The 27,938-nt window shown below is 40.3% G+C and overlaps 3 protein-coding genes and 1 long non-coding RNA gene across 8 annotated transcripts; 3 read left to right on the forward strand and 1 right to left on the reverse strand.

The window, feature by feature from the left end:
* Positions 1-1,067: 1,067 nt before the first annotated feature.
* LOC143377886 (uncharacterized) lies at positions 1,068-2,892 on the forward strand. Of its 2 annotated transcripts, none has more exons than XM_076829692.1 (7): positions 1,068-1,195; positions 1,566-1,763; positions 1,846-1,896; positions 1,975-2,043; positions 2,121-2,174; positions 2,268-2,309; positions 2,387-2,892. In XM_076829692.1, the coding sequence occupies exons 1-7, from the start codon at positions 1,127-1,129 to the stop codon at positions 2,651-2,653; spliced, it is 750 nt and encodes a 249-aa protein (XP_076685807.1). In that variant the 5' UTR covers positions 1,068-1,126; the 3' UTR covers positions 2,654-2,892. The 2 variants fall into 2 exon arrangements, with proteins under 2 accessions (XP_076685807.1, XP_076685817.1); XM_076829702.1 differs by having other exon boundaries at positions 1,566-1,754.
* A 746-nt stretch (positions 2,893-3,638) lies between these two features.
* LOC143377858 (juvenile hormone esterase-like) lies at positions 3,639-27,880 on the reverse strand. Of its 2 annotated transcripts, XM_076829649.1 has the most exons (11): positions 27,627-27,880; positions 24,596-24,733; positions 23,956-24,115; positions 23,159-23,344; positions 22,387-22,595; positions 21,886-22,048; positions 21,348-21,454; positions 21,110-21,257; positions 20,910-21,042; positions 20,231-20,459; positions 3,639-3,657 (listed from the first exon to the last, which is right to left on the reverse strand). In XM_076829649.1, the coding sequence occupies exons 1-10, from the start codon at positions 27,834-27,836 to the stop codon at positions 20,231-20,233; spliced, it is 1,683 nt and encodes a 560-aa protein (XP_076685764.1). In that variant the 5' UTR covers positions 27,837-27,880; the 3' UTR covers positions 3,639-3,657. The 2 variants fall into 2 exon arrangements, with proteins under 2 accessions (XP_076685764.1, XP_076685755.1); XM_076829640.1 differs by lacking the exon at positions 3,639-3,657 and having other exon boundaries at positions 20,128-20,459.
* LOC143377870 (uncharacterized) lies at positions 6,777-19,764 on the forward strand. 3 transcript variants are annotated; one of them, XM_076829661.1, is made up of 7 exons: positions 6,777-6,935; positions 7,143-7,700; positions 7,778-7,834; positions 7,920-8,000; positions 8,075-8,119; positions 8,197-8,307; positions 19,594-19,764. In XM_076829661.1, exons 1-7 carry the CDS (start codon positions 6,822-6,824, stop codon positions 19,600-19,602), a joined length of 975 nt encoding a protein of 324 aa, XP_076685776.1. In that variant the 5' UTR covers positions 6,777-6,821; the 3' UTR covers positions 19,603-19,764. The 3 variants fall into 3 exon arrangements, with proteins under 3 accessions (XP_076685776.1, XP_076685795.1, XP_076685787.1); XM_076829680.1 differs by lacking the exons at positions 8,075-8,119; positions 8,197-8,307; positions 19,594-19,764 and adding an exon at positions 13,094-13,180 and having other exon boundaries at positions 7,920-7,942; XM_076829672.1 differs by lacking the exons at positions 7,778-7,834; positions 7,920-8,000; positions 8,075-8,119; positions 8,197-8,307; positions 19,594-19,764 and adding exons at positions 13,505-13,558; positions 13,636-13,761.
* LOC143377920 (uncharacterized) lies at positions 18,989-19,284 on the forward strand. The gene is made up of 3 exons (XR_013087443.1): positions 18,989-19,033; positions 19,091-19,147; positions 19,231-19,284. It is a non-coding gene; the product is annotated as an uncharacterized LOC143377920 (long non-coding RNA).
* Positions 27,881-27,938: the final 58 nt, after the last annotated feature.

Below are 27,938 nucleotides of genomic sequence, written 5' to 3' on the forward strand. Positions count from 1 at the left end.
TAAGTCATCTATATGTATATCCGACAACTTATTCCCAAGCCTCTGTAATCAGTATTTTTAACATATTCGTATATTTAAGAGTGTGCTTACATATTCCTGAATCTCAGCTTATAATACGATTGGCAATCGTTGTTAATGCAACGTACAGGCAAGTAATAAGGATTGCACGCAAAGCGAGCGGGTCATAATTAGAACTAAGTAGAAAAACATTAGCACGATGTATGAATGTTACTCGCCATGGCGATAAAACATTTGGAGACTACAATTTTATTGCGCGTCGTGTGCAATTAATCTCGTATTTTCCAAATATTTCTATACATAGTGTAACGTAGTTGTTTAATACTCCATGCAAACAATCGATTACATCCGTATATTTGCCATACTGGCTGCACTAACTATTTATGATTTATATATAGGTAGGTATAATAAAGTATTAAGTAGTTTTTCTAACAGGTTTCTGGTATTTTTGTATTTAGGAGTAACTTTGCGAGAACTTTAGGAGAATTATAAAGAGTCACGTTGCTTGCCACCAGTGCGATCTAGGGCAGCGTTTCCCAATTCAAATTTGCCACGGAACTATTCCAAACTCACTAAAATTATTAAAATTTGATGGAGCCCTCAACCTCGGCAGTTTATTTTATATATCTACAGCGATGCGCCGACGAATATTGCCTGTACGCTTCCCGCTCAATAATTTACACATTCTATTAATATTTAAATATTACTACAAGAGAATATTTTTCGGAACAGCAATTGGGAAACGCTGATTTAGGGAAAGAACTTGAGCAACTACTGGAACAAAACACTATCATCAAATACAGCATTGAAACCTGCCACGTGGAAGAATTTGATTTATCGGCCACCTGCGTTTGTCCCCCGTGTAAGTTAGTCGAGCACGTGCCATTCCATTTTGCAAGGAAAGTTCCATCGAAAATATATACATACGTATCGAGTGACGTGGAGCGCAGCACAATACCCAATGTTTGCAAAATTACCAAGCAAACGAAAGATGTATTGTTGCACCGACCTGGTCACGTTGCACCTTCGAGTATATATACTGGCTACTCGATTGTCCTCGGCATGTTTTTGAAGAAGCTTGCATCGACAAAACATAATCATCCCCAAGATGAAGTTCGTGCTCTCATTGGTACTCGTTGCCTACGTGGCAACCGCTGTAGAATCCATCTTTTTGAAGGTAAGTCCGACTTTGCCGTACAAACTTTCTCTGCACAATCAATTGTACTGACTTTCAGTCAGATATTACAGTCGTTGTGACGATTTGGACGAAGGGAAGGTAACTTCACGTCGGTTTCTTATTCGCTACAACAAGATCAACCGCTATTCGATTTTATGCAATAATTGTAAACCGTTTAGAGGTGGTTGAGTAGCTGCTTAATTTAATTAAACATTTTTCCCGACGTAAAATCAGGAACATCCACTAAGTAGGGCCTCCCGTCAGTTGGAATGGCAGATGTGCCTAGTGTTAAGAAGTACATAGTAACACACCGTGAAAACTAGTTTGCTGGGAAGTTGGTCGCTGTGTTACCTATTCGTTGTGCTTACAGGAAGCTATGGATTCGGTGAAGAAACTTTCGTCATCAGACTCGTACTCTTCACCTTCTTACTCTTCACCTTCGTACTCTTCACCTTCATACTCGGCTCCAAGCTCATACAGCGCACCTGTATACCAGGAGGTGCAACCTGTTTACGTAGTTAAACCTGAAAGCACGGAATATGTAACTGAAGTCCATAAAGTTAAACATGTAAGACACACTTTGCGTCAGTTGAAGCGCCGCGCCGTGTCTGAAAGTAACTGTCAGCTCATTTTACTTGTTGTACTTGCAGGTGCCAGTGTACCCGGTTAGGAAGTATAAGACAAAACACGTTTACTCCAATGTAAGACACATTTCTTTTTAAGTCCAATATCACGGTTAGAAAAAAATAAGAAATTCACGGTATTTGTTGCATTCGCAGGGATACGGCTCCGATGAATCCTACTCACGCGAGTCCAACGAATATGGCACGTACAACAGCGGCAGTCATGTAAAACACATTTTATATCAGTAGAAGCGTGGTGTGTAAAAGAACCTGCCATTTCACATTGATTTTTGTATTTGCAGATGATTTACCGTCGTGAAGCACCGGAACCTTCGCCGTCTGCAAGATTCTGGCAGGTTCGACACATTTTCTTTGAATACCAATGCCAACCCGACGCGACGGTCGGCTAGCAAGGAACAATCGTTTCACCTTATTTGTTTTGATTGCAGAATCTCGCCCAGAAGCCGGGGAATGGTCCTAGGCCTGAACATGTAAAACACATTTTATCTTAGTGTAAACGCTACGTTTAAGATGAACAGCCATTTTATGTTGCCTATTGTATTTGCAGCCGGTGAGTCGTCGTTGGGTACCCGAGAATTCTAGAAGTTCCGAAGAGCGTGAAAGGAAATGGAATAATGGAAATGATTGGAATAATGGAAATGATTGGAACAATGGAAATGATTGGAACAATGGAAATGATTGGAACAATGGAAATGATAACAATGGAAATGATTGGAATAATGGAAAGAATGGACATCCCGGCCAGGTAGGATGCATGCTCCCTTTACACTTTGAGTGGTGTTTCCTCTGGAAAGCATCGAAAGGATTACCCTAGGGTCCCGCTCAAAATGCTAATATCGATGCCCTGTTTACACGGCACAATTATCTCACGTTATTTGCTCTGGTTGCAGAACGAACCGTGGAGAGGTTGAACACATACTGTCCAAAGATAAACATATCGCAGTTTCACTGGACAGCAATGGAAACGATTCTTATTTCGAACGCGGTATCGACGCAAATATTTTGTAGAAAGCAGCTTTAATTATCCAATATATAATATATGCTTTACGTGTTTTTAGAGGAAGTGCAGTATATTTGGAATACCAGTTTGTTTAAGACGAATAAATCATTATGGCAGAGGGTGGAAACAAATGAAACTGCATAATATCATAGGGAAACTAATAAACTTTTATTTTTCAAACTCTCAGTAATAATAAAAAGCAAAAAGTAACTGAAACTTTGACCTAAATGAAAAATGACAGGAAGTATCGATTTCGTTAAGGTGCAGGTAATTTGGAATACCGGTATTCCAATTTACCTTCACTTTATGAACTTAAAAAAAAAAACATGTAGATAATAAAATTATTTTCGACGCGACGCGGTGCGGCGGTAGCCGTTGCGCGTGAATCAAAAGTATCGCTAAGCTTTGGAATATTCCAAATTACCTTCACCTTCGGTATTCCAAATTACCAACAGTATTCCAAATATGCTGCACTTCCTCTATGTTCTGTAATTCTTCCCAATAAATTTAATTACCGCAAAAACTGTATCATTCTTTTGGATCCTTATTGTTCAAACGACTCGAATGAGTTATAGGGACTTAAGTTTTATTCTTGCTCGATGATAGAAAAGCTGTGATGCCAGCCAATGATCGAATAACATCGTGTTTCGACTGATTTCTATCACGACTTTCTCAGCAACCACTGTCGCGAAAAAGCAATGAAAACTACAGAAGTTGAAAATTTTAGATGGAATTTAGGAAAATCGAGAAAATTGGGGTACCACGCGTCTGAATCCTTTTAAATTCCTTAGACCCAATTTACTACGTATAAGAATTTTCTATGCAAAAAGATCAGTGATGACACAGAGGCCCCCTAAAAATAAATTTTTTCAGAATGACAGCATTTTGAACGAAATGTTGAATTTTTACTAAAAATTTAGATGTTTTCGTTGTGTAAAATGAATCTTTTACAAGATAGAATCTCATCCGTGGTTTCAACCGCAACAATAAACCTTATTTTGACAAGTTTTTATTTAGCTTCACTTATGAGTTATTTCGTTAGTTAGTTTCTGAGGATGAAATCTTGTAAGCTAATTTTGACACTTCCACATGTCCGATCGACTTGAAATTTGGAACACATAGGTACGTAGTTCCGATGATAATACAATATATTCATATCTCTAACCTGATTATGAAATCAGGGAAGCAGATAAAGGGTTATTCTCTCGCTAGAGTTTTCAAAGGCAATGCCGCCGATAAGCCGTGCCTCAATGGTGTCGAGGACTTCGACCCTCCAGACCAGGGGGGCCGTACAATGTTGCGACCAGTCCTTCGTTGTTTGCCGCTACCAAGTGCGTACGAACTCATATGTTCCCGTATACTCAATATGGCCAACAATAAAAGCGTGTGACTTAAATATTGAATATTAAAAGTTATGCAAAAACTAATTGCTAAATGGCATAATTTTGCCTTGACTTTTAATCTGGTTATATCTTAGGACAGACTTTGAATCGAGGAATAGGACAAAAATCGGGTAACAAGGACGCTCTAGTAGAATGCGAAAACTAATGTATCAAAATACGTAAAGCATTATAAATATTTATATAAAAAGGACATTTCAATATATACGCCTCACGCTTTTATTGTTTGTCATATGAGTGAATTCTTCTAAGGCAGTCATTTAGGCCGTTATTCTAATTATTTTTTCTTTTTTTAGTACATTTCAATAAAAGCTTGTTTTAAAAATTATAATTTTTTCCATTTTAGATGAATAAAACAGTCCCCACACCATCGCCCGACGGAAAAGAATTCTTTTCAAGAAGCTTGCGACACCGACTACATATATCTATCTATGTATATTGGGGTAAAAAGCTCAGAAAAATTCTGAGCGTTACTTCAAACATACCTTAATACGCAGGCCAAACGCTAGACAGTATAAACTTATAGTTTTTGTTAAATAAATTCCCGAAGGTGGCGTTGAAACACGGGCAATTAAGTACCTCCACCAGAGTTCAAAAGCTCACGAGGTAAAAAAATCTAGAATGATAAAAGGATGAAAAATGAGAATTCTACCTTCCCTATTCCATATGCACCTATTTGGCAAAGTTAAGCGTAAAGGGCGTCGGGTGGCGGGGCTACCGAACGTATCGCTAACATAAGTTCTTAAGTACTTTGCTCTCGGGATGCCCCCCAATCTCCATAACGCGCAAGACCGTCAGCGTGGGGTTTTAGTCTGTATGTGTCGGACACTACCCTGGTTCCTCCTCTATTGAGGATTTCTCCACGAAAAAAATGTTGGTCCACAATTTACCCAACTTGGATCGAAATTGGTTGAAAGTTGAAATTCTTTGCGAATCATCTGGAAGTTACCGCTGCTCGACCTTTTCGATTCCTCGGGTGTAAATGGAGCGATGGGTAATTAAAGGGCAACTATGAATCGTTAGCTCGAAATCCAAAAAGAAATTTCTTTCTTATCTGCTGTCTATTCTAAACGGAATCTGCATAGGTATCGCTAACAAATTCCATGCTTACGAAGGACGGTTGAAATTTGCTTTCAGTCGCTTGGAAGGAGTTGGTAAGGAAACATTATTAGTACCTAATAAGTAGACTGCGGTAGTTTACGCCAATGAGATATTTATTGCGATACTTACGACCTAGCTATATCGTGGCCGCTACTATACTCGAGCTAATTTGTAAGCAAGTTCTGTATATACTAGAAATGTGCAACATATGCTACATGTAAAATGCAAAATAAAAAACAAATTATGACCCTCTAATAACGAAACATGTTTCTATCAAAGTCCCATGTGTTTAGTCCTTTCCTATAAAAATCTGTAGGTAGGTATTTGTTATTCTCGAGGAATCTAACGATAGAAAATGGCTACCATTTGTAATATCAATATTCGACTGCAGGGACTCCGTTTAGGAACAGTATGGAAAAGACGCGGGAATTCTACTGTATTACTACTTATTGCCAGACGAAAGCTAAGGGCAGCGGAAAGCTTGGCAGCGTTAAAGAGCGCCGCGGCTGGCGACTGGTACAGGAGCAACAATGGCGTCCCATTGTCGCTGATGGAAAGTTGAAACAGACCTATTGGAAACATGTACCTAAAGATTAATAGTATATAACTCGTGTCGCGTTTCGACAATTCCAGAGAATGCGATTAAATCGGACTACATTGAATTTTCGATTATCCGAACAAATTGACAAACTTAATGTTCGAATAACCCAGTGATTACGATTGAGAGTCGATTGAGAAACCTAAGTGGCGACACGACTGGCCCCGACGTGTTTTCACGCTATTTCACGCTAAGAGAACATGTAAAAATAAGCCGAAAACATACAACACAATTTTACTCTATGTATATTTCCGATACTTTCGACATTTTCAAATATACATAGAATAAAACACGTCAAAAACTGTACTTGCGTGCACACCGTACTAAGTAGGCTGAAATTCAAAGTCAATTTTCTCGAAAACCAAGCGCGAAATGCAAAAATTGTACGTATTCTATATTTTCCACTTATTTTTCATGTAGAATCACCCCATACTTGTTGTGGGCTGTGATGATTCGGTACAAACAGCTTTTTCTATACATACTGCAGACTGATATATGTTTCCCGCTAAATAATTTATACATTCTTTTAATATATAATATAAATTTTATTATAAAGCCACTTTCCGCGGAAGAATAATTGGGAAACGCTGGTCTAGGGAAAGAACTTGAGAAACTACAGGAACAAGGCGCTACACCCAATATAGCGTTGAAACCTGCCACGTGGAACAATTTGATTTATCGATCACCTGCGTTTGTTCCCCGTGTGAAATAGATGGACACGCACCATTTCATTTCGATCAAAAACATATATCTTTTTGCGTGGAAGGCAGCACAATAGACAATGTTTGCCAAATTACCCAGGTAAATGGAAGATGTATCGTTGTAGCGACCTGGTCACGTTGCACCTTCAAGTATATATACTGGCTAGTTGACCGGCCTAGGCATGTTTCTGAAGATCTTTGCTTCACAACACACAACCGTCCCGAAGATGAAGCTCGTTCTCTCGTTGGTCCTCGTCACCTACGTGGCAACCGCAGTAGAATGCGGTCTTCTGTCGGTAAGTCTATCTTTGCTGTACATCGAATCGAATACTGGTCTTTAATTGTAAGTCAGATTGAACAGTCGTGGTTACGATTTTAATGAAGCGACGCTAACTGCAGGGCGGTTTCCTTAATTCACAGACTTTCCTGGGGTTTCTTGGGGTTAGATACAAGGGTTTTTATAAGTAAATCGGAGGTCGTTATGTTGCTCGTTGCGCTTGCAGGACTATAAGGTTCCATCTCTATACGACGATTCACCTTCATACGCGACCACACCCGCATACGGGACAACTGCTGCATACGGAACTACAGCTGCGTACGCGGCTCCAGCCAAGTACGAGACTCCAGCTCCATACGCGGCCCCAACTACATACGCGACTACAGCTGCATACGCTGCTCCAGCCAAGTACGAGACTCCAGCCAAGTACGAGACTCCAGCCAAGTACGAGACTCCAGCTCCGTACGCTGCTCCAGCCAAGTACGAGACTCCAGCTCCGTACGCTGCTCCAGCCAAGTACGAGACTCCAGCTCCGTACGCTGCTCCAGCCAAGTACGAGACTCCAGCTCCATATGCTGCTCCAGCCAAGTACGAGACTCCAGCCAAGTACGAGACTCCAGCTCCATACAAGGCTCCAGCTACGTACGCGACCCCAGCTCCATACAAAGCTCCAGCTAAATACGAAGCTCCAGCTAAGTACGAAGCCCCAGCCAAATACGAGGCTCCAGCCAAATACGAGGCCCCAGCTAAATACGAGGCTGTGACTGTTATCCGTAAAGAACACGTAAGACACGCTTTATGTTAGTTGAAGCGCCGTAATTAGAAGAAAATGTAATTTCATTTTGCTCGATGCATTTACAGATCCCCGTGATTGTGAAGAAGCATAAGAAACATCATCACCACCACATCATCTTGGCGGTAGGACAGATTTTCCTTTAATTCTAATATCACCGTTACAAACGCTAAGAAATGCACGTTACCAACAAATATGTTGGATTTGCAGGAATCCGGCTCCGGCTCCAGCTCCGATGAATCTGACTCGTCGTGCGAGTCCAGCGAGTCTGCCTCATACAGCACTGAAAATGTAAAACACATTTTATTTTACAAGCGTCGTGTTTAAGCGAAACTGTCATTTCATTTTGCTTGTTGCATTTCCAGGTCCTCGTGAAGAAACATAAGAAACATCAGAAACTTATCTTGAGAGTAAGACAGATTTTCCATTAATTCTAATATCACAGTTACAAAGGATGAGAAATGCACGTTATTATTTGCGTTTGCAGGGATCCGGCTCCGATGAATCCAGGTCACACGAGTCAATCAAATATGTCGTAAGACCCTCGTATAGCCCAAGGAACTCATACAGCCCAAAGCCCTCTTATAGCAGTGGAAATGTAAAACACATTTTATTTTACTACAAGCGTGGCGCGTAAAAGAAACTGCCATTTCACATTGCTTTTCGCATTTTCAGGCGTACTAAATAAGGTGTAATAAGACGAACATAACGCACTTTCACTGGACAGCAATGGAAACGAATCTTACCTCGAACGCGGTATCCACGCTAATATGTGCAGAAAAACATAGTTATGGAAGCTATGAAAACAGCTTTCATTATATAATATATAATATATGCCTTAGGCATTATTACGCTTTGTAGTTGTTCGCAATAAATTTCCTTACCGCAGAAACTCTATCGTTCCTTTCGTACATTATTCTACAACCGACTCGACTAATTGTAAGTTATAGGGATTTAAGTATATCGAATAACATCGCGATTCGACTGATTTCTACCGTGAATTCTCCGGAATGAAGTTGAAAATTTCAGATGGAAATTAGGAAAAACCAAAAGATTCCGATACTACGCGCCTAAATCCTGTAAAATTCCTTAGACCTGTTAAAGCTCGCGCGTGAGGAAGGAAAACGCCCTAGAACCCCTCCTGCCCTATTTCCAATAATGAGGGGAGCATGATAATTTTATCCTTTTCCTTCTTTGATACATATTAAGTAGCTCTGTCAATGTTCCCCCAATTTACGGAGCTTACCTAATTGTAAGTGTTGGAATGTTAGTTTACCCTCGTAGCTTTATTATGCGATTCACTTTGAGCGGTAAAGATGTATTTCTGTGGGTTTATCTGACACTGCAAAACCAAATAATGACTGGATTCCAATAAAAGAACTCTGAATAAGAAATCATAAAGTATATTCTATAAGTTCGGTCTTTACAATTGTTTAGGGTACCTATAAATTGTCGCGGAACCTATTTCCACCTCTGTAGTTTCCAACGCACTGAGAAAATCCGGAGCTCTCAACGTACTTCACGTACTGTATGGTTAGGTTGAATACTCGAAGGAATATGAAACTCTTTCTCGTTAGCCTCGTCGTCTAAACGTACTAGACTTGAAATTAACCCCCGAGTATGTATTCGTGGCCCTTTTTATACTATGACATTGGGCTTAGAAAGTAACGGGGACACGAATGCCTTCAATTGAATATCAGTTTTTCTGTGAAAAACCTGTTGCGCCACACTGCAGCAGAAAATGTGCATTTCAGCCTGGAATTTCCAGGCACCCGAACGGCCCGTTTCACACATTCACGGCACGACACAGCACGGCACCGTTTCTACGGTACCTAAAAGGAACGAAGATCATATACAGACCTTTCACACGTGCCGTCGCCGCATAGACGGCCAACGGCCGCCGTGACGTCAAAAATCACATTCCACGGTCATCTCTATTGTTTCTTAAGGCACAGCGGAGGTAGTATCAAATCTCTGTGGTGTCTTTCAGAAAATGTAAAAAAAATTCACCTTTCCGATTTCTTACGGTATTTCCCCCCCTTAACCTGGAAGCACACGCGTTGGAGTGAAAATTAGCACGCAGATTCTTATAATAAACGTAATTTAATGTGTCTCCCTACCTTGACGGACGAAAAATGATGCGAACTTTGGGAATTAAAACAAAACCATTAAATATATTTAGGTACTCCCAGTTTTGTGCCTTTATTTGTTAATCTTTAGAGAATATGAAAAAAAAAATTATATGCAAAAATAGTGGTTATACAAGGAGTTATAGTGCTTCAAATAGAGCGCCTTATAAAAATCATATGCGCATGGTTAGCATAAAATCAGCCGTTGTAGTTGCTGAAGTAGAAAAGTTAAAAAATTATGTAATCTGTACGAGTGTGGCTATCGTCTGAACTGGATCAAATGAGGAATACTGAAAAGTAAAAAAAAAAATGGCAGCGTCTACAACAGACATCGATTTCTGCAAAAAACTCGCTGGTTTTTTAAGTCGCAAAAGTCTAATTTTGCGAAATCCGACTTAGTTTTAGTAACAACGAGAGTGGAACATCTACTGAAGATATATACCAAGTTTGAAATAAATCGGGTGATTGGTTTTTGAGATACCATGCCAACCAATTGGAAAAACATCGTTTCGAGAAAGATGCGTTTAAAGTTATGAGTATTGTTATTTTTTAATTAAATTTTCTTTAAAATGTTGCCTAATTACGTGCAAATATAGGCACAAAGTTTTCAATTAACATAATTTGAGGGATTGTTTTAAAAAAATCCCAAATATCGCTCCTTTTCAGGGTGTCAAAGTAGGGAGACCCCCTAAAGACCACACCTAAGTAAGCACATTTACACTTGTTGTATTCATATCCGAAATAATTTCCTTATTAGATAATATATTATATAACAATTTTTTTTTAAATTAATTCTACTTTCAATTTGTAATTTCTAAGTTTGTCATGAGACAGAAAAACGCAACACTATTATGCCACAAGTGCGACACACGTATTTGCAAACAACATACCTGCTATTCCTTTCCCCGAAGGCTATACCTTAAAACTAATTAGATTCTCGACAAAAGTTGTTAATGTAAATAATGTTGTACATTGTTATTACAAATAGATAAAAATAATAAACAAAATTAGTATGTATATTGTTGAATTATTCTTTTTGCTTAAATACTAACAAGGGGAGGACACCATGTGGTAGACATCGATTTTGATGAGCCTTGGCACGATGGATTTATGTCGAAAATAAGTAAATAGGTGTCGGAACGTTTCTGCCAATGGGCCTTAATAATAGAGATATTTACATGTAAATTATTAAAAAATTCTTAGTGGCCTTGCGGTTTTAGTGGGTAAAAATCCCACAACTACCCTGGTGCCCGCGGGGAATTCCCTTCTAGCGGTGTCAGGCTGCCTTTTGATGATATCTTCCCGTTAAAAAAAAAAAAATTTTATAATTTAAAAAAATTTTATAAATTATTTTTTTAACTTGGGGAAATGTTCAAAAGGCACCCTGACACCACCAGAAGGGAATTCCCCGCGGTCGTCAGGGTAGTTGTGGGATTTTTACCCACTAAAACCCCACGGCCACTATGAAATTTTTAATAATTTACATGTAATAACATAGATTCTACAACGACAGATCGGAATCATCCTCCGAACAGCCACAATAACTGTATTCTAAAATATTTTTGTACAGCTTTTACTATACATGTAACAATGTGTTTGTCAACATAGTCAATTTATGAGTCCATTCTTATGAAATTCTATGTTATTTTTTACACTTGTCTCAATAAATTTCTGCAGTGATTAATTTTTAGCCCCTACACATTAAAAACTGCCCGGCACGTGAGCAATTAGATAGATATTACTTATAAACTTGTTGGCACGCTCAGATAAAAAGGTTCACCACTACGGTTCTAGGGCAGCGTTTCCCAATTCAAATTTTCCACAGAACCCTCAAAAACTTACTAAAAGACGGAATCAATGGTGACTCAGTAGAATATTGCAGTCAGGTGTGCATAATTTTTTAATATCCCAATTGTATTATAAGATAGCTTTTCGTGAAGCACCAGTGGGGAAGCGTTGATCTAGGGAGAAAACTGGAGCAGCTACTGACACGAGACGCTATCACAAATACAGCATTGAAACCTGCCACGTGGAACAAATTGATTTATCGACCACCTGAGTTGCTTCCCCGTGTGAAATAGATGGACACGCACCATTTCATTTCGATCAAAAACATATATCTTTTGGCGTGGAAGGCAGCACAATAGACGATGTTTGCCAAATTACCCAGGCAAACGGAAGATATATTGTTACAGCGACCTGGTCACGTTGCATTTTCGAGTATATATACTGGTCAGTCGGCTATCCTCGGCATGTTTCTGAAGATCTTTGCTTCAACAACACACAACCACCCCGAATATGAAGTTCGTACTCTCCATGGTATGCGTCGCCTACGTGGCAACGGCAGTAGAATGCGGGCTCGTATCGGTAAGTCTATCTTTGCTGTACACCATATTCTTCATAATCAATAATTGTACTGGACTTTAAGTCAGATATTACAGGCGATGTTACGATTTGGATGAAGGGAAGGTAACTTGCGGGCAGTAAGATACGCCTTTGCAAATGTAAGCACGCCACTGACCAGTGTGCTGCTCGACAGAGTGTCGGTGTGATTGGCCTTAGGCCCCTTGGATGAAGTTTAACTGACTTTCTTGGCCCTTCCTGGGTTTGAATAGAAATGTTTTTATATGTAGGCCTAACAGTATGGCGGTGGGTTGGTAGGGTACACGCGAAAGAAGTTACGTCGGCATCCAAGCCTTTGAATTTGGGATTTTTTAGGCGATAAAGTATCGTCAGATATCGCAGGCCTGACAATGAAAGTTCTACAGCTTAGGCTTGCGTCGGGGATGAGCTAACACTGTCAGCTACTACATACTAGCGAGCTTTTATTCACCACAACAAGCTCAATCATTATTAATTTGATTAAACACATTTCTCGACGTTCAGTCCTCCATTTTCGATCAATCTTACGCTCATCCTTGTACTTCAAATTTTTCCCTTTTATTTATTGTTTTCTGGCGCATACACGATAATAAATCGAGACGGTGAAAACAACCTAACGGGGCTGCGGCAGATAAAGAATTAAGAAGTAGAAACACAACGTGAAAATGTGTTTGCTGGGAAGTTGATCGTTATGCTACTCGTTGTGCTTGCAGGGCGCTATGGACTCGATGAAGAAACTCGACTATAACGCCGCACCTGCATACTCGGCTCCAAGCTCGTACTCTGCCCCAAGCTCGTACTCTGCCCCAAGCTCGTACTCTGCCCCAAGCTCGTACTCTGCTCCAAGCTCGTACTCGGCTCCAAGCTCGTACTCAGCTCCAGCTACATACAGCAAACCAGTATACGCTGAGGTTAAACCTGCTTACAAAGTTGAACCTGTATACCAGGAGGTGAAACCTGCTTACAAAGTCGAACCCGTATACCAGGAGGTGAAACCTGCTTACAAAGTTGAACCAGTATACCAGGAGGTGAAACCTGCTTACAAAGTTGAACCCGTATACCAGGAGGTGAAACCTGCTTACAAAGTTGAACCTGTGTACCAGGAAGTGAAACCTGCGTACAAAGTTGAACCAGTATACCAGGAGGTCAAACCTGTCTACAACGTTCAACCTGTAATCAAGGAGATTCATACTGTAAGACACACACACACACACACACTTAATGTTAGTTGAAGCGCCTTGTTTAAAAAAGACTGTCATTTGATTTTGCTCGATGAATTTGCAGGTCCCCGTGGTTGTGAAGAAGCATAAGAAACATCACCATCACATTATCGTGAAGGTAGGACACATTCTCTCTTAATACTAATATCGCGGTTACAAAGGCTAAGAAATGTACGTTATTTGTTGTATTTGCAGGGATCCGGATCCGACTCCAGCTCCGATGAATCCGACTCGTCATCTTACTCAAACGAATATAGCACTGAACATGTAAAGCACATTTTATTTTCCCACAAACATCGCGTTTAAAAGAAACGGTCGTTTCATTTTGCTTGTTGCATTTGCAGATCTCAGTGTACCCAGCTGTGCAGAAGTATAATAAGCCTAAGAACGTTTACGCGAAGGTAAGACATATTTTCCTTTAATTCCAATAGGTATCACCGTTACTTAGAATAAGAAATGCATGTTGTTTGTTGCGTCTGCAGGTATCCGGTGAATCCTACTCGCGCGAGTCAAACGAATATAACACATATAACTCAAAGCCCTCGTATAGCAGCGGGAGTCCCATGTACGGCCGTTAATCAATGAAACCTTCTGACAGCAATGGAAGCGAATCATACTTCGAACGTGGTATCGACGCTAATATGTGTTAAAAAACCATAGTTATTGAAGTTGTGAAAGCAGCTTTCTCTATATCATATTAGAATGCATGTCTTACGCATTATTATGCTCTATGCTTTGTAGTTCCCAATAAATTAACTTACCGCAAAAATCCTGTCGGTCCTTTCGTTCATTGTTGTTCAATCCACTCGACTGAGGTTACAGACTTAAGTTTTACCGTTGTTTCATGATGGAAATGCTGTCGTGAAAAATTCTGTGCTGCCAGTCAGTGTTCATATTACATCGTGATTCGACTTATTTCTATTAACATCATTGCCGCGAAAAGGCAATGAACAATAGAGAAGTTGAAAATTTCAGATGGAAATTAGGAAAATCGAGAAGATTGCGGTACAACGCGCTTAAATCCTTTCAAATTCCTTAGACTTTAAACCGAATTTCAACAATCAGTAAAGATGGAACATAAAATTATTTAATACGTTCCACTTGTACATATTGTAGTAGGCACAATGTTGTACAGCTTGTCAGAAGTAATACTAAGAATTTAACAGCAAACCGAAATCTCTCGAATAAAAGAACTGGCTCGGATATCACATCACTGCGACCCATCAGACTAAATTTCTTGGTGATGTTGAGCATTCATCCAGCTTTTTTAGATGGCTCCCTGATTACGTCCCCCAGTGAAGTTGCATCCTTGGGTGTGGAAGACTTCTAAAAGAATAACGCGCAGAGAGTATGGTTTAGAATGTTATACTTCCACCAGGAAACAACGATGCATCGTTGTCAAAGATACGTTCAAGAATGCCTCTCGGCATCGGAGACTCCGATTCGGAGTACATAGTCGAAACACTCAAAACTCAAAACCGCTCCGTGTTCAGGTCCCGACGCGCGACGCTGGCCTCGTAAAGATCTACAGTGGCGTATTTGGTGTAAACAGTGCCTAGGGCAAGGGTAGAATTAGAAAAAATCCCCGCCCTCTAAAGGTTAAAGAAAGTGGAGCTGAAGGGCGAAAGAGGCGAAAGTTGGAGGTAAATGAAGCAGAAAAATGCAGCAAGTTTATTTCGAAACTTCTCTAAAGAGGCATGCAAAGTATACGAATAATAAGCGTAAATTACAAACATTAACTATCCAAATAAATTTATTCAAGAAACACTATTTTTCGGCTTTTTTGCGCAAGGCATTGGCGCCCAGGGCACGAACCCTACTTGCCCTACCCTAGATAAGCCTCTTAGATCTTATCCTTAGATGTAGTAGTGGAAATCTCATATTTCTTACATTCCACCAGCCTGTAAATCTGTCTTCGGGTTCGTCGTCTACAAGCAAAATAATATTAACTCGAAATTTATCATGAGCAACGTAAATACCAGATGTCACACTTCTCAACTTATATCCTTTCTCCAAAGGACGGACAGGTTAGGGCTTAGGGCGATAATTATTCCGTGGCGATCTCTATTCTTCCTTACGGCACAGCGCAGGTACTTACCTAGTATAAAGTCTCTGATGATCTCAGCCGTTGACTTGGCGTCCGGCAGAGGTTGAAATTAACCGCCCTTAATGCTCGCTGTCTTGGTATACCACGTACCTATTATCCACAAACCAAATTCGACCAGATCTAGAGCAACACATGCTCATCCTTAATCAGTCAACCACAATCCAGGATATTCTGAACTTCTGAACATATATGCAGGCCCAGTTGACGTAGGGCATCCAGTAGTTCCAGTAGTACCCATACAGTATACACGGTCGCACCAGTCTCGAACAAGCACATATCCATTTTTGGTTTTTTAGAAATGACCTCAGTTTTTCTGTGGTCATTCATAGTCACACACACGCGTGTTTATGTGAAAACTTCGTTCTCATTTTTCATCATTGGGCCTCGCCCTTAACCGGGTAGCTCACGCGTTGGGGTGAAAATTATCCCACATGTTTTTATAACACTGCCACATAAAAACGGATACTCGCAGACTCTTCCTCTTTTAGTTACCTTTTAAGGATAATCTTTGCCACCCATTGACAGTGTTTTTACTCAGTTTCGAGGCACCTACATTCATATATTATCTATGTATATTTAATAGTGTTTTTGACTTTTGTTGGTTGAGGCAAGATACACGTAATTACTTCTATTATATTGTATGTACCACGCAGTTTCGACGGATACGCAACGACATTATAAATGTCAATCGGGTGAAGAATCACGGTGTTTCTACCAATCAACAATTGCGAAAGGAAGAAAACCTGATTCTCATGATATGTAAATAGGAACACCTATCAGAGAAAAATTTCTGGATAAAATATTATCAATTTATAATAGGCTAAGCGATGAAAAACTGCTCCGTCGTTGTGCACAATGCCTTACGCAGAATTCCAATGAAAGTTTGCATAGCTTGATATGGCGTAAGTGCCCGAAGGATATTTTTCCTTCAAAATATCTTGTTGAAGCTGCAGTCGCAGAAGCTGTCACCGAATATAACGAAGGATGGACTAAAACAATATTGCATTCATTCAAGGACAACCAAATGCAAATGAGCGAAAAATCATTGAAAACTGTTCAACACCGTCACAAATAAAGAGTTCTCAGGTATAAGAATAAAGCTTCAGCAAGATACAAACGTGCAAGAAAAATGATACGAACTGCACAATCACGAAAAGAACAAGCATTGCAAGAAGAACAAGGTCCAACGTACAGAGCAGGAGCGTTTTAGTTACTACGGCAAAACAAAAAACTTTATATCTCGGACAAAAATGAAGTTTTCGAGCTGATTGTTTTTTGCAGTCTTTGTGTACAATATTACAGAGATAAGGGTATGGATTTTATAATCGAATAATTTTTTCGATTTTTTTTTTAAATTTTGGAGAGAAAAAAAAATTGTCATTGTATTAACTCTTACATAATTCATTTTAGCGTAAACAATAATATGGAAATACATATCTTCAAATTTTTATCTGTAAAGTAACTGGTACTTCATTTTCACCTGAGTGACCCCCCTTGAAAAGGTAAAAAACAATTTTAAAACGTTTAAAAAGAATTTGTACGTAGCATAGCAGCCGCCCTCCTAGAAAGGATATACTTATACAGTGGTATCTCGCAAGCACGCCTCTCGGGTGACAAAGCGGTCTGTTAACGAAACGGTATGTCATTCGGCTCGCCTTTCCTCTCTGCCGTCGTCGGTTAGTAATATCATGCCACCACTACCTCGAACGAAAAAGTGACCCAGCAATGAGGTTTTTTTTCGCTCTTTTTTGGTCTCACAATTTAGGAACTGAATTTTATGACAAATGATAGCTTACGATGAAATATGAATCGCAACAAATTTTCAAGTTGAAGTGGTAATTAGTTTCTAAGATATGGGAGGTGAAAGAAGTGAAAATTCATTAACGCGTCAGCTCATACGCTTCGATGTACGGCAGGAATGCGGAGTGCCGCTAGTAGCGGGAGGTGACCACCCCATTCTGGACCGTGCCTCGCTATCAGATCTCGTAACAAGATATCAGATCTGATCTAACCCGGAATGGGCTCCCGCTCTCCGGTTGTTTGTACACTCTCTGGTAGCATGGCCCGAGTGAGGCCCGGGACCCCGGCAAGTGCCGCAAGCTTCTCCGCTATAGGTAACGCAACTAAATCGAACTAAATCGACTTCGATGTACGGACTATTATGTCAATCCGATAATTTAAAGAATTGTTTAACAACGAATTTGAACTTAGATTTTCAAAATTCACAGTGACCGATTCAATATAGCGAAACTTTGGGTGAATGAATTTTGTGGAGGCTGTGTATTGGCCACGGAGTGACTCTGTATTAGCTGCGTTCTCGCAATAGACGTTGTGAATTTTGAAAATCTAAGTTCAAATTCGTTGTTAGCAGTCAGCAAAACCCCGAGGAACAATTCTAGGGCAGCGTCTCGAAATTCAAGTTTGTTACGGAACCCTCCAAACCTTGGCGGAGCCACTGGTGGTTCGGTAAAAGCAGTGCGCTGTCGAAACCGCGCCGCAGCCGTTTCCAATAATTTTTAAATTTTATAATAAGATAACTTTTAGCGGAAAACCAATTGGAAAACGCTGATCGAGGAAAAGAACTTGAGGAACTACTGGAACAAGACGCTATCGCCAAATACAGCATTGAAAACTGCCAAGTGAAAGAATTTGAATTATCGACCATCTGCGTTTGTTCCCTGTGTAAAGTAGATAATTTTATAAAGCAAGGTCGATCGAAAACATATATCTTTTGGCGCCGAGCGCAGCACAATAGACAATGTTTGCGAAATTACCTAGCCAATCGAAAGATATATTGTTGCAGCGACCTGGTCACGTTGCATTTTCGAGTATATATACTGGCCAGTCGACTGCCCTCGGCATGTTTCTGAAGATCTTTGCTTCGACAACACACAACCACCCCGAAAATGAAATTTGTACTCTCCTTGGCATTCGTCGCCTACGTGGCAACCGCAGTAGAATGCGGCCTCATATCGGTAAGTCTATCTTTGCTGTACACCGAAACGAAAAAGTATGCACCACATTCTGCATAATCAATTGTACTGGACTTATACGATATTACAGTCGTCGTTGCGATTGGGATCGACGGAACGTAACTGTAGGGCGGTTTCGTCAATCCACAGACTCTCAGGTCAGATTTGCAACAAGACTTTATTGTAATATATGCGTTTACAACCGTGAAAGCAGGCCACTGACCAGTGTGCCCTTAGGCTGAAGTGTGGCTGACATTATCGGGGTTGGTTACAAGGGTTATTATACATAGGTCAATCTAACATTATGGCGGCGCGTTGGTGGGGGACATGTGGAGGAAGTGACGTAGACCTCGAGCCTTTGAATTTGCTACGAAGTTGGTAGTTATGTTACCCGTTGTGCTTGCAGTCTTTGGACTCGATAAAGAAACTCGACTACAACTCCGCACCTGCATACTCGGCTCCAAGCTCGTACTCGGCTCCAGCTGCATACGCTGAAGTTAAGCCAGTATATGAGGTTAAGCCTGCTTACAAAGTTGAACCTGTATACCAGGAGGTGAAACCTGTCTACAAGGTCGAGGAGGTGAAACCTGTCTACAACGTTCAACCTGTAATCAAGGAGATCCATACCGTAAGACACACACACACTTAATGTTAGTTGAAGCGCCGTGTTTAAAAAAGACTGTCATTTGATTTTGCTCGATGAATTTGCAGGTCCCCGTGGTTGTGAAGAAGCATAAGAAACATCACCATCACATTATCGTGAAGGTAGGACACATTCTCTCTTAATACTAATATCGCGGTTACAAAGGCTAAGAAATGTACGTTATTTGTTGTATTTGCAGGGATCCGGATCCGACTCCAGCTCCGATGAATCCGACTCGTCTTGCGAGTCAAACGAATCTTCCGTATATATCTCGAAGCCCTCGTACAGCTCAGTGTCCTCTTACAGCTCAGTGCCCTCGTACAGCTCAGGACCCTCTTATAGCAGCGGGAATGTAAGACTCTTTTATTCTAGTACAACCGACGTGTGTAAAAGAAACCATTGCCATCTCACATTGCTTTTTGCATTTGCAGGCATACTGAGGCGTCTGAGAAGAAGACTTCTGTAATAAGACGAACATAACGCACTTTCACTGGACAGCGATGGATAGGAATGTCACTTCGAACGCGGTATCGACGCTAGTAGTTTGAAGAAAAACGTAGTTATGGAAGTTGTGAAAGCAACTTTAATTATGTGATATATATGCCTTACGTTTTATTTTGCTTTGTAGTTGTTCGCAATAAATGTATTTACCGCAAAAATTCTGTTGTACCTTTTGTTCGTTACATATTGTTAAAAACTTCAAGAACTTGAGTTTAACTGTTGTTTAGTAATAGAATAGCTGTCGTCAAGAATTCTTTGCTGCCAGCCAATGCTGGAGTAGGTAACATCGTGATTCGATTAATTTCTATCACGACTTTCTCAGCAAGCTATTAACACCACTGTCTCGGAAAGGCAACAAAAAATAGAGAACTTGAAAATTTCAGATGGAAATTAAAGAAATCGAGAAATCGCCTAAATCCTTTGAAATTCCTTAGACCCAATTTTTAAGAATCAGTAGGTAAGTATTGGAAAATGAAGTTATTTAATACATACATATTCTATTTGTACATAGTAGGTATGTGCAATGTTGCACTGAGATGTAATAGGTACTAACAATAAGATCTTTTCCTATGCGAAAAGATCAATATCGTGCATCGGTCCAATGATCTCGTTACAGCCCGTTACGAACGGCAAAATGAAATCCAGCAATTTCTCGAATAGGAGAATTGGTTCGGATATCACATCACTGCGATCCAGCATTCTAAAGTTCTTGCTGATGTTAAGCATCCGCCCAGCTATTCCAGATGGCTCCCAAATTACGTCCCCTAAAGGATTTGCATGTTTCGGCGTGGGGTTCCTGTAAAGATCAATCAGGGTCTAAGTAGTCTCAGGAGTGCCATGGAAAGCAGAAATTAGTGTTTAAAGAACGCTAGAGTCTAATCATACATATAAGTCTAGACAACTAAATATCTAGGTACGAACTCATTTGTTCACGAGTTCACAAATTCAAGGGTTCAGATGTTGTAGGGATCATGGGTTCAAGTACAAATTTTCAAGGGTTGAGGCTTTAGAGCAGATGTGAACAAAGAGTCGCTCAGAGCCGGAGCGCGGCGCCCAGAATCGCACAGAGGTCTCCGGCTTCGGGCGGTTCTTTGTGCACTTCTGATTTAGAGATATGTATGTATTCAAGAGTTTAAGAGTACAAAAGTTCACGAGGTAAAAAATTTAGATATTAGAGTCCAAATATCCCTTACAATTAAGTAAGTTGTTGAAGGAAGTAGCAGATTCGAAGGGAATTCTAACGTACCCATATTTGGCAAAGTTGGTCCACAATTTAACCAACTTTGATCGAAACTGGTTGACAGGATCCTGTGCATCTTTGGGTAGCTTAAAGTTTGGTACATTGAACAAAATCGGAACTTCGTCGTAGTGGCCAGTTCCTAAAGTCAATAGATATGTATTCCAAAAGTACAAGATTGCACTTCACTAGAGGAGAGAAATTATTACCATTTATCGGATTATCAAAGTGTTTGTGAAAGTCGTACGGCGAGTCGTACAGCAACACGTAATAGTAAACAGGATAACCATCGTTGTTGCGTACCAAAAATCTTTGTGCCAGATCAATCGGTGCATAGAAAGATAAGCGCGATGCAACCTGCGAAGATATTCCATATAGGTACGTCGACCTATGAATATTCCACACTTCACAGGACGTTCGATGTTAATCGAAAATTAAAAAAGTTACCAATGATGTGTCATCTATTGCTTTGTATATCGCCGTTCGATCCAGCGGATTGCTAGTAAAAGTGGCGTCCCAAACGTCTGCAGCACGGTTCGCTAAATAAGTGAGTACTGCAAAATACGAGAACAGAAAGTGTTATTAAACATGGAATTGTCGGGGCTATAATTACATATTATTAAGCCTCTTCATTGCAGAAAGATACAAAAATAATGAATAAAGTAAGGGGAAGAAAGAAAATATCGCAAAATTCGAGGCTTAAACGGAAAAAGAAGGGGAAATTGCGGCACACGTGAAACGTTATCCAAACGAAATATCTTCGATTGAAAAGAAAGTCAAGTGGCTTCTGAAAATTCCACTTTCATTTTCATATTATCACAGATTGCTTCTCTATTTTACAAGCAATGAGCGAAGCAAAGGAACAACAGATTGGGGGTAGGTAAATGTTGAGTCGAGGGTAGTTGATTGCTATTGGATCTTGAATGACATTGCCAATTAAATTTCTTGCCATTTTATAGTACAACGCAATAATGTTTGCACGCACCGCTCGCAAAGGTAAGGATTTCGTTGTCAGTGAATCCCAACATCATATCCCCTTTGTTGGTACGTCCCGTTTGGTACAGCGTTATGGGACACTCCGACAGGAATATGTCCTCCGGATCCGCCAGGCTGGCATTCTCCTTCGTGGGTATAAAAGGCAACATCAACTGCAAATATAGAAGGAATTATGTCTCCGTGAACGATTTGCCCTCGAAAATATTGCTACTCGATCTGTACGATTACTCAAACGGGTGGCGACTGGCGAGCCATGCATCATGTAAGTATACGATATGCAAAATATATTTTTAAACCCCTCTAATGAGGAAACATGTTTTTATCAATGTCCCACTTGTTTAGTCCTTTCCTATACATATATTTGCACAGGCAATATTATGTATAGATAATATTACGAAAACAGGATCGAGCTCAGATTATTTTCGAGCAATCTAACGATCGAAAATGGCTACCATTTTTAATGTAAATTATTCGAACGTTCGATTCATACAGCTGAAGGAAGCACGTTTACGACGTCTGCCGCGTAAATCATGTCGTACGCAGGAACAGTATGCAAAAAGCGCAGGATTTCTTCTGCGTTACTAGACTGAAAGCCAAGGACAGATGAGAGTTTGGCAGCGTTAGAGATCGCATCGGCTGGCGACTGGTAGAGGAGCAACAACGGCGATCCACTCTCGCTGATGGAACGCTGGAACAGACCTGTTGGAAACATGCAAAGTTGAATAGTAACAAGAGTCGAAGTTGCAGAGAATGTGGTTAAATGGAACTAAAGCGAATCTTTGATTATCTGAATAAATTGGAACTCATGGTGCTCGAATAACCGAGTGATATTGAGATCGGTTTTCACATATTGTATGTACATATGTATGTACTACCGAAGGTAAGAACCGGTGCGAGGCGGGTTCAACGCGCTCCCCGTAACCCGGTCCCGCGCTTTAAAGGGTCCCGCGGTCCAGCAAAAGCTCATCGTAAATTTTGCGGAGCCCTAGGTGTAGATATTTATTATTATAAAATTTACAAGTACGTATAAATGCATTTTTTTACCCGCCCCTACTGAAGGTAGTCAAATCGTTGCGTGGACTCAAAATTTACTACTGTGTACAGATTTGACAAATATCGGGAGTATTAGCGAATAGGAGAGACTGCCTCATTCGCTGCGGGAATAACAGAGAAGTAGAGGAGATGGCGGTCATCTTATCCCATCTTATTTCAACACACTATATACTGTAGGTACACGTTCCTTGCTTTATATGCTTTCCTACCTTTCGATCTTTCCGATAACAGATGCAAGCTGACTGACCCAGAGCCCGAACTTTCACCAAACAGCGTGACTCGATTCGGATCACCCCCGAATGCAGCGATATTGCCCCTGACCCACTCCAACGCCTTCACCTGGTCCTTCAATCCAGCGTTGCCCAAAGCGCCAGGCAGATTCAACGACAGGAACCCTAAATTTTCAAGTTCCTTCGATTAATTACCGTCGACTTATTATCGTACATGTGTTTCGAGTGATTCTCCACGCGATACAAGTATCGTGCTTTACACAAGTATAATAATTATTATATCCAGTAGGAGAGTGCACGAGGGACGAGCATCATCGATTTCATACAAATTTCTTGAAATTTTACGAGTAAATCACGTTCAATGCGCTATCTTTTCCAGCATCTCGATGTTTATAAAACTTGCAACATAATTTTCACGCGAAATTGTGGGTAACATACCCTATGGCCACATTATACGTTTAACACATTGGCATGAATGGCGTGGACTCCTATATTTCGGAGTAGTGGGGGACGAAGTCGAAAGGGCCCTTGTGTATCTTGCACACTTCATATCAGCATACTTTTTACTTTTTAGACATTACAACTTCCCTTCCTCTAAACTCTAAAGACTCTAAAGTAATCCGCCCAAGTTACTCATTGCAAATGCACCTCGGATGTACACTATGCACAAGGTGGTGCTTAAAATCCAACTTTAAAATATTGCCGGAGCAACCTTACATTTTGTTCTCTATGCTGGTTAAGATTTTATTAGATTTCGCAGTGAAGCGCGGCGATACCTAGAGGTCCGAGACGATGGTTGATGCTGATTAGGACCACATCCTCCTCCATGAAGAAATCGGGCCCGTAGAAGCTCGTGTTAGTGTAACCCCAAGCATAGGCACCCGGGTACACAAACACCATGACGGCCCGTCCAGTCGAGCTTCCATCGAATTTCCTCTAACATGGTCGAAACATTCAAGGGGGAACTCTATCAGTTGCGCCTTAATGTAACGCGTGCGCGTTTTAAGGTCTGGGCACACTTATCACTTCCGAAGGGACTATACTCTAAAGTCTACAGTAAAATTGTATCTTGAAGCGCCTTCTTTTGTAATAAGCATAATAGGTATATTTTGAAGAAAAAAAAAATAGACCTTAACCTTATCAGTTCCGTGCCAGTTCCGTGGCAGCGTACTAGTGGTAAGAAGACGAGATCCTCTACGCCAGAGGTGCACACGGAGTCGCTTTTACCTCCGAGCGGAGCGTGGAGCCGTGCAACGTAATAGCAACGTAAATGCATCTGATCCGGTGCCCAGAATCGCGAGGAGGTAAAAGCGCCTCCTTGTATACCTCTGCTCTACGCCCCTCTGCTTCTTAGCCTCAGAACTGATAAAATGTGCCCACTGCCCAGACCTTTAACCGTTTAAGCTTCTCTTTTACCTCGGGTGTGTACACGGTTAGGTACAGACAATCTTCGCGCCCCATATAAAGATTTGTAAACAGATCTATTTGGGGGCACGGATTGGATTCCTTCGAGGCGTCACGTACTCCGTTCCATGGCGATGGCGGTACAGGTGCCTGCCAGAGAGATTTCGATCAGCTGTTAGCTCTGAGTGCTCTGACTCCACTCGTTCAAGTTGGGTACAAAGGGTGCGGTAATAATAGCGGTACTACACGAAATGGGTTAATATGTATCTCGTGGGAAAAGAAGTTGAAATTGTAAAATAGTCTTCATTCTCGAATGGAGCTGCGTTTTTCAGGAAATCTGTCCCTCATATCTCTTAAGGGGGTAGTGGACTATTTCAGCTTCAAAAAATCGATTTTTTTACTGATTCTGAAAGTCTTATCCTTTATGAACATTTTAAACTAAATTTCATAAAAAAATTTAAATAATTGTAAAATTTATAGCAGCGAACGTAATTGAGTGTATCGTCGAGTAACGGTTTCGCAGAGCGGTGAAACACCATTTTCAGACACGGTGTACATCATAACTTTTGAACCAATAAATATTTTCACTTGTAATTTTTACTGGACCTGTAGAATTCCTCCCTCTACAGAGTGGAATTTCCGCATCCACCTTGGCTGTTTGTTAAACATTTTATAACCGATTAAAGAGGATTTTTCCCCGTAAAAATGTTGGGAATAAATTGATTCGTGTGTCACTTCCACAATTTTTGTTCAAATTTATCGGCAAATTTGCACTATGTAGATTTTGGTGTATAGAGCACTCACCCCAAAGCATTTTACTTTCAAATGATTGGCTCACCTGAATCGATGTATACCACTTGCAGCGACGCGCCGCACAGTGCTATCTTCAACGATTAATAACTTCGACAATTTTATACATTCCGACAAATTTTATTTGGTAACTACTCGCAAACGTGCCTACAATACATTGTGAAAAGCACGACTATAACGATTATTTGGTATCAAAGTAATATAGCGTCAAAGAAACTAACGATTTTACGTAATAGTCCACTACCCCCTTAACGGGTCTCCCTACTTCGACGGCCTGAAAAGGAGCTCGATATTTGGAATTTTTTTTAAGCGAGACTCTCAATTTATATTAATTGAAAACTTTATGCCTATATTTGTACATATTTAGGCAATATTTTAGAGAAAAATTAATTAAAAAATAACAATACCTAAAACTTTAAACGCATCTTTCTCAAAACGATGTTTTTTTCGGATTAGTTAGCATGATATCTCAAAAACCAATCAACCGATTTACTTCAAACTTGGCATATATCTTCAGTGGCTGTCCCATTCTCGTTGGTACTAAAACTAAGTCGGTTTTCGCAAAATTAGACTTTAGCAACTTAAAAAACAAGCCACAAAGCTGGAAGTAAATATATTTAATGGTTTTATTTTAAAAAATTCAAAGTTCTCATCATTTTTCGTCCGTCAAGGTAGGAAGACACCTTAAGTTTGTAGGTACTTGTGGCTGGACAAGTCTGCATTTTGATTGAGAATCAACAAATGTCTGTACAGCAGTGAAACTTTTCTCGTGCAGAAGTATATCGAAATTGTGATGATCGGGGCTGACAATCCGACGAGTTTATGTCTTTATGTGCGCTTATCAGCTGTAAGGAACAGTTGCTTCCGCGTTACTCTGTAAATTAGTATTGCAGTTAGATGATGGATGTCTGACAGGTTTTTAGTGTTATCTAACTGAGTTGGTTGAGTGTAGGTAAACAAGGTGCACTTGTAGGTACCTACGTACATATATGTATGTATTGCGAATACATCAGTATTCGTAATAATTTACTGTGAAGGGTATAGCTTTGCACGCAGCGAAATGAACAATAAAATGCATAAAACGCATATAATGGAGCGTGGTCCTGCTTCTATGTTTTCCAAATGGTATTCTGTCTAAGCTTTCAGGTGTTTAAACTATTAATCAGCTCAAATATCGTGTCCATTTAATTAAACTGTATTTATTCACGCTATTCCCTTTTTCTCCATTTTTCGCGTTGCCAAAACGTAGTTATTTCCGTGTGTTACAAACGATAGATTATAAGCGGAACCAGCACGTGCTAAAGTAATACGTAAGCAGGCTGATTAAATGCAAGCAATTAGACAAGGAAAAATCTACAACGATGCAGAGATACGTCGCTGAGGCTGCACATGTCGGTCAAAGTCGATCCCGCGAACGTTTATGGCGGTCAAAGTCAGTGTCGAAGAACATTTATGGCCGACCTATATCAGTGTCAATGAACATTATCTATATGTCAATATTCTACGTTAACGAATGTATGAGTACTTATCGTTAGATCAAAGTCAGTGTCGACGGATACAATAATATACTATTTTCTTAAAGTTAAATAATATGAAAAATTTGTCGAAGGAAAAAACCTACTTTTTCTTTCAAACGCTATAACTCTTTCAATTTTTCATTTTTTTTTCTTTAAAGTGGACCAATCCCAGCGTAAACTATCTAACTTTAAGTAACTTCTACTCCTTTTGCAATCAGAGCACTGTGATAGGTGCTACACATCCCGCCAACGGGAGTTACGCCGTCGAAGAGGCGGACAAGATTCCACAATAATTAATAAATAATAAGAAGGATCGACATAAAGAATATTTTCTGCATGTTAAAACCGTTAATAACCTTTTAGTAGCTTGACAGTGAAGAAAATATAATAGAAGTTCCAATATTATTGCTGTATGCAACTAAAATCCTATTAGGTACTATTTTGATAAAAAAAATTAATAAAATCATTTATTCACAGAAATTTTAATCGCACTTTCTTGCCATTCATGCATTTTTTGAAAATTTCATTCATTTCTTATAAAAATTAAATAATAGCCCCTCCTTGCTTTGTCTCCTGGCAAGCAATATTTTTAGACCCAATCCGCCATTTGAAGACAGTATCTACCTATCCCCCGAAACAGTTCTCAACGGCTTCGGTGCAACCAGATTGCGCAGTGCACATGTGATTACAACGAATTGTGAAAACACGATGTTCACCTTGAACCTGAGGTCTCCAACAGGCGGTTTCGCAAACGGGATGCCTTTGAACGTGGAGAACGGGACCTTGTTCCACACAGTCGACAATACTATACCCTGCACCGCTCCCAATTTCGTCTGAACCACCGGGGTCCGTTGAATGCCAGCGCATAGACTGAAAGACGCCAACGATACGATACTACCAAGTACCACGAGAACGGAGGCCGCCATCCTCCACGCGTCTTCTGCTGCCAAGTGATTCGAATGACCGCGACTACGCTGTCATTTATATGAACCTATCCGCGACCACTGTTTACCTGCTTATACGGCATT

The sequence above is a fragment of the Andrena cerasifolii genome, chromosome 1 (genome assembly GCF_050908995.1).
Source record: "Andrena cerasifolii isolate SP2316 chromosome 1, iyAndCera1_principal, whole genome shotgun sequence".
NCBI classification, from domain to species: Eukaryota; Metazoa; Arthropoda; class Insecta; order Hymenoptera; family Andrenidae; genus Andrena; species Andrena cerasifolii.

Coding starts and splice junctions, on each gene's coding strand:
- LOC143377858 (XM_076829649.1), bottom strand. CDS start 27,836: ATGGCGGCCTCCGTTCTCGTGGTACTTGGTAGTATCGTATCGTTGGCG. Junction 24,734..27,626: donor TTGGAGACCTCAGGTTCAAG/GTGAACATCGTG, acceptor TCTCTCTGGCAG/GCACCTGTACCGCCATCGCC. Junction 23,345..23,955: donor CCATCGTCTCGGACCTCTAG/GTATCGCCGCGC, acceptor TTGAAAATTTAG/GGTTCCTGTCGTTGAATCTG.
- LOC143377886 (XM_076829692.1), top strand. CDS start 1,127: ATGAAGTTCGTGCTCTCATTGGTACTCGTTGCCTACGTGGCAACCGCT. Junction 1,897..1,974: donor CAAAACACGTTTACTCCAAT/GTAAGACACATT, acceptor TTGCATTCGCAG/GGATACGGCTCCGATGAATC. Junction 2,175..2,267: donor CGTCTGCAAGATTCTGGCAG/GTTCGACACATT, acceptor TTTTGATTGCAG/AATCTCGCCCAGAAGCCGGG.
- LOC143377870 (XM_076829661.1), top strand. CDS start 6,822: ATGTTTCTGAAGATCTTTGCTTCACAACACACAACCGTCCCGAAGATG. Junction 6,936..7,142: donor TAGAATGCGGTCTTCTGTCG/GTAAGTCTATCT, acceptor TTGCGCTTGCAG/GACTATAAGGTTCCATCTCT. Junction 7,701..7,777: donor CTGTTATCCGTAAAGAACAC/GTAAGACACGCT, acceptor ATGCATTTACAG/ATCCCCGTGATTGTGAAGAA.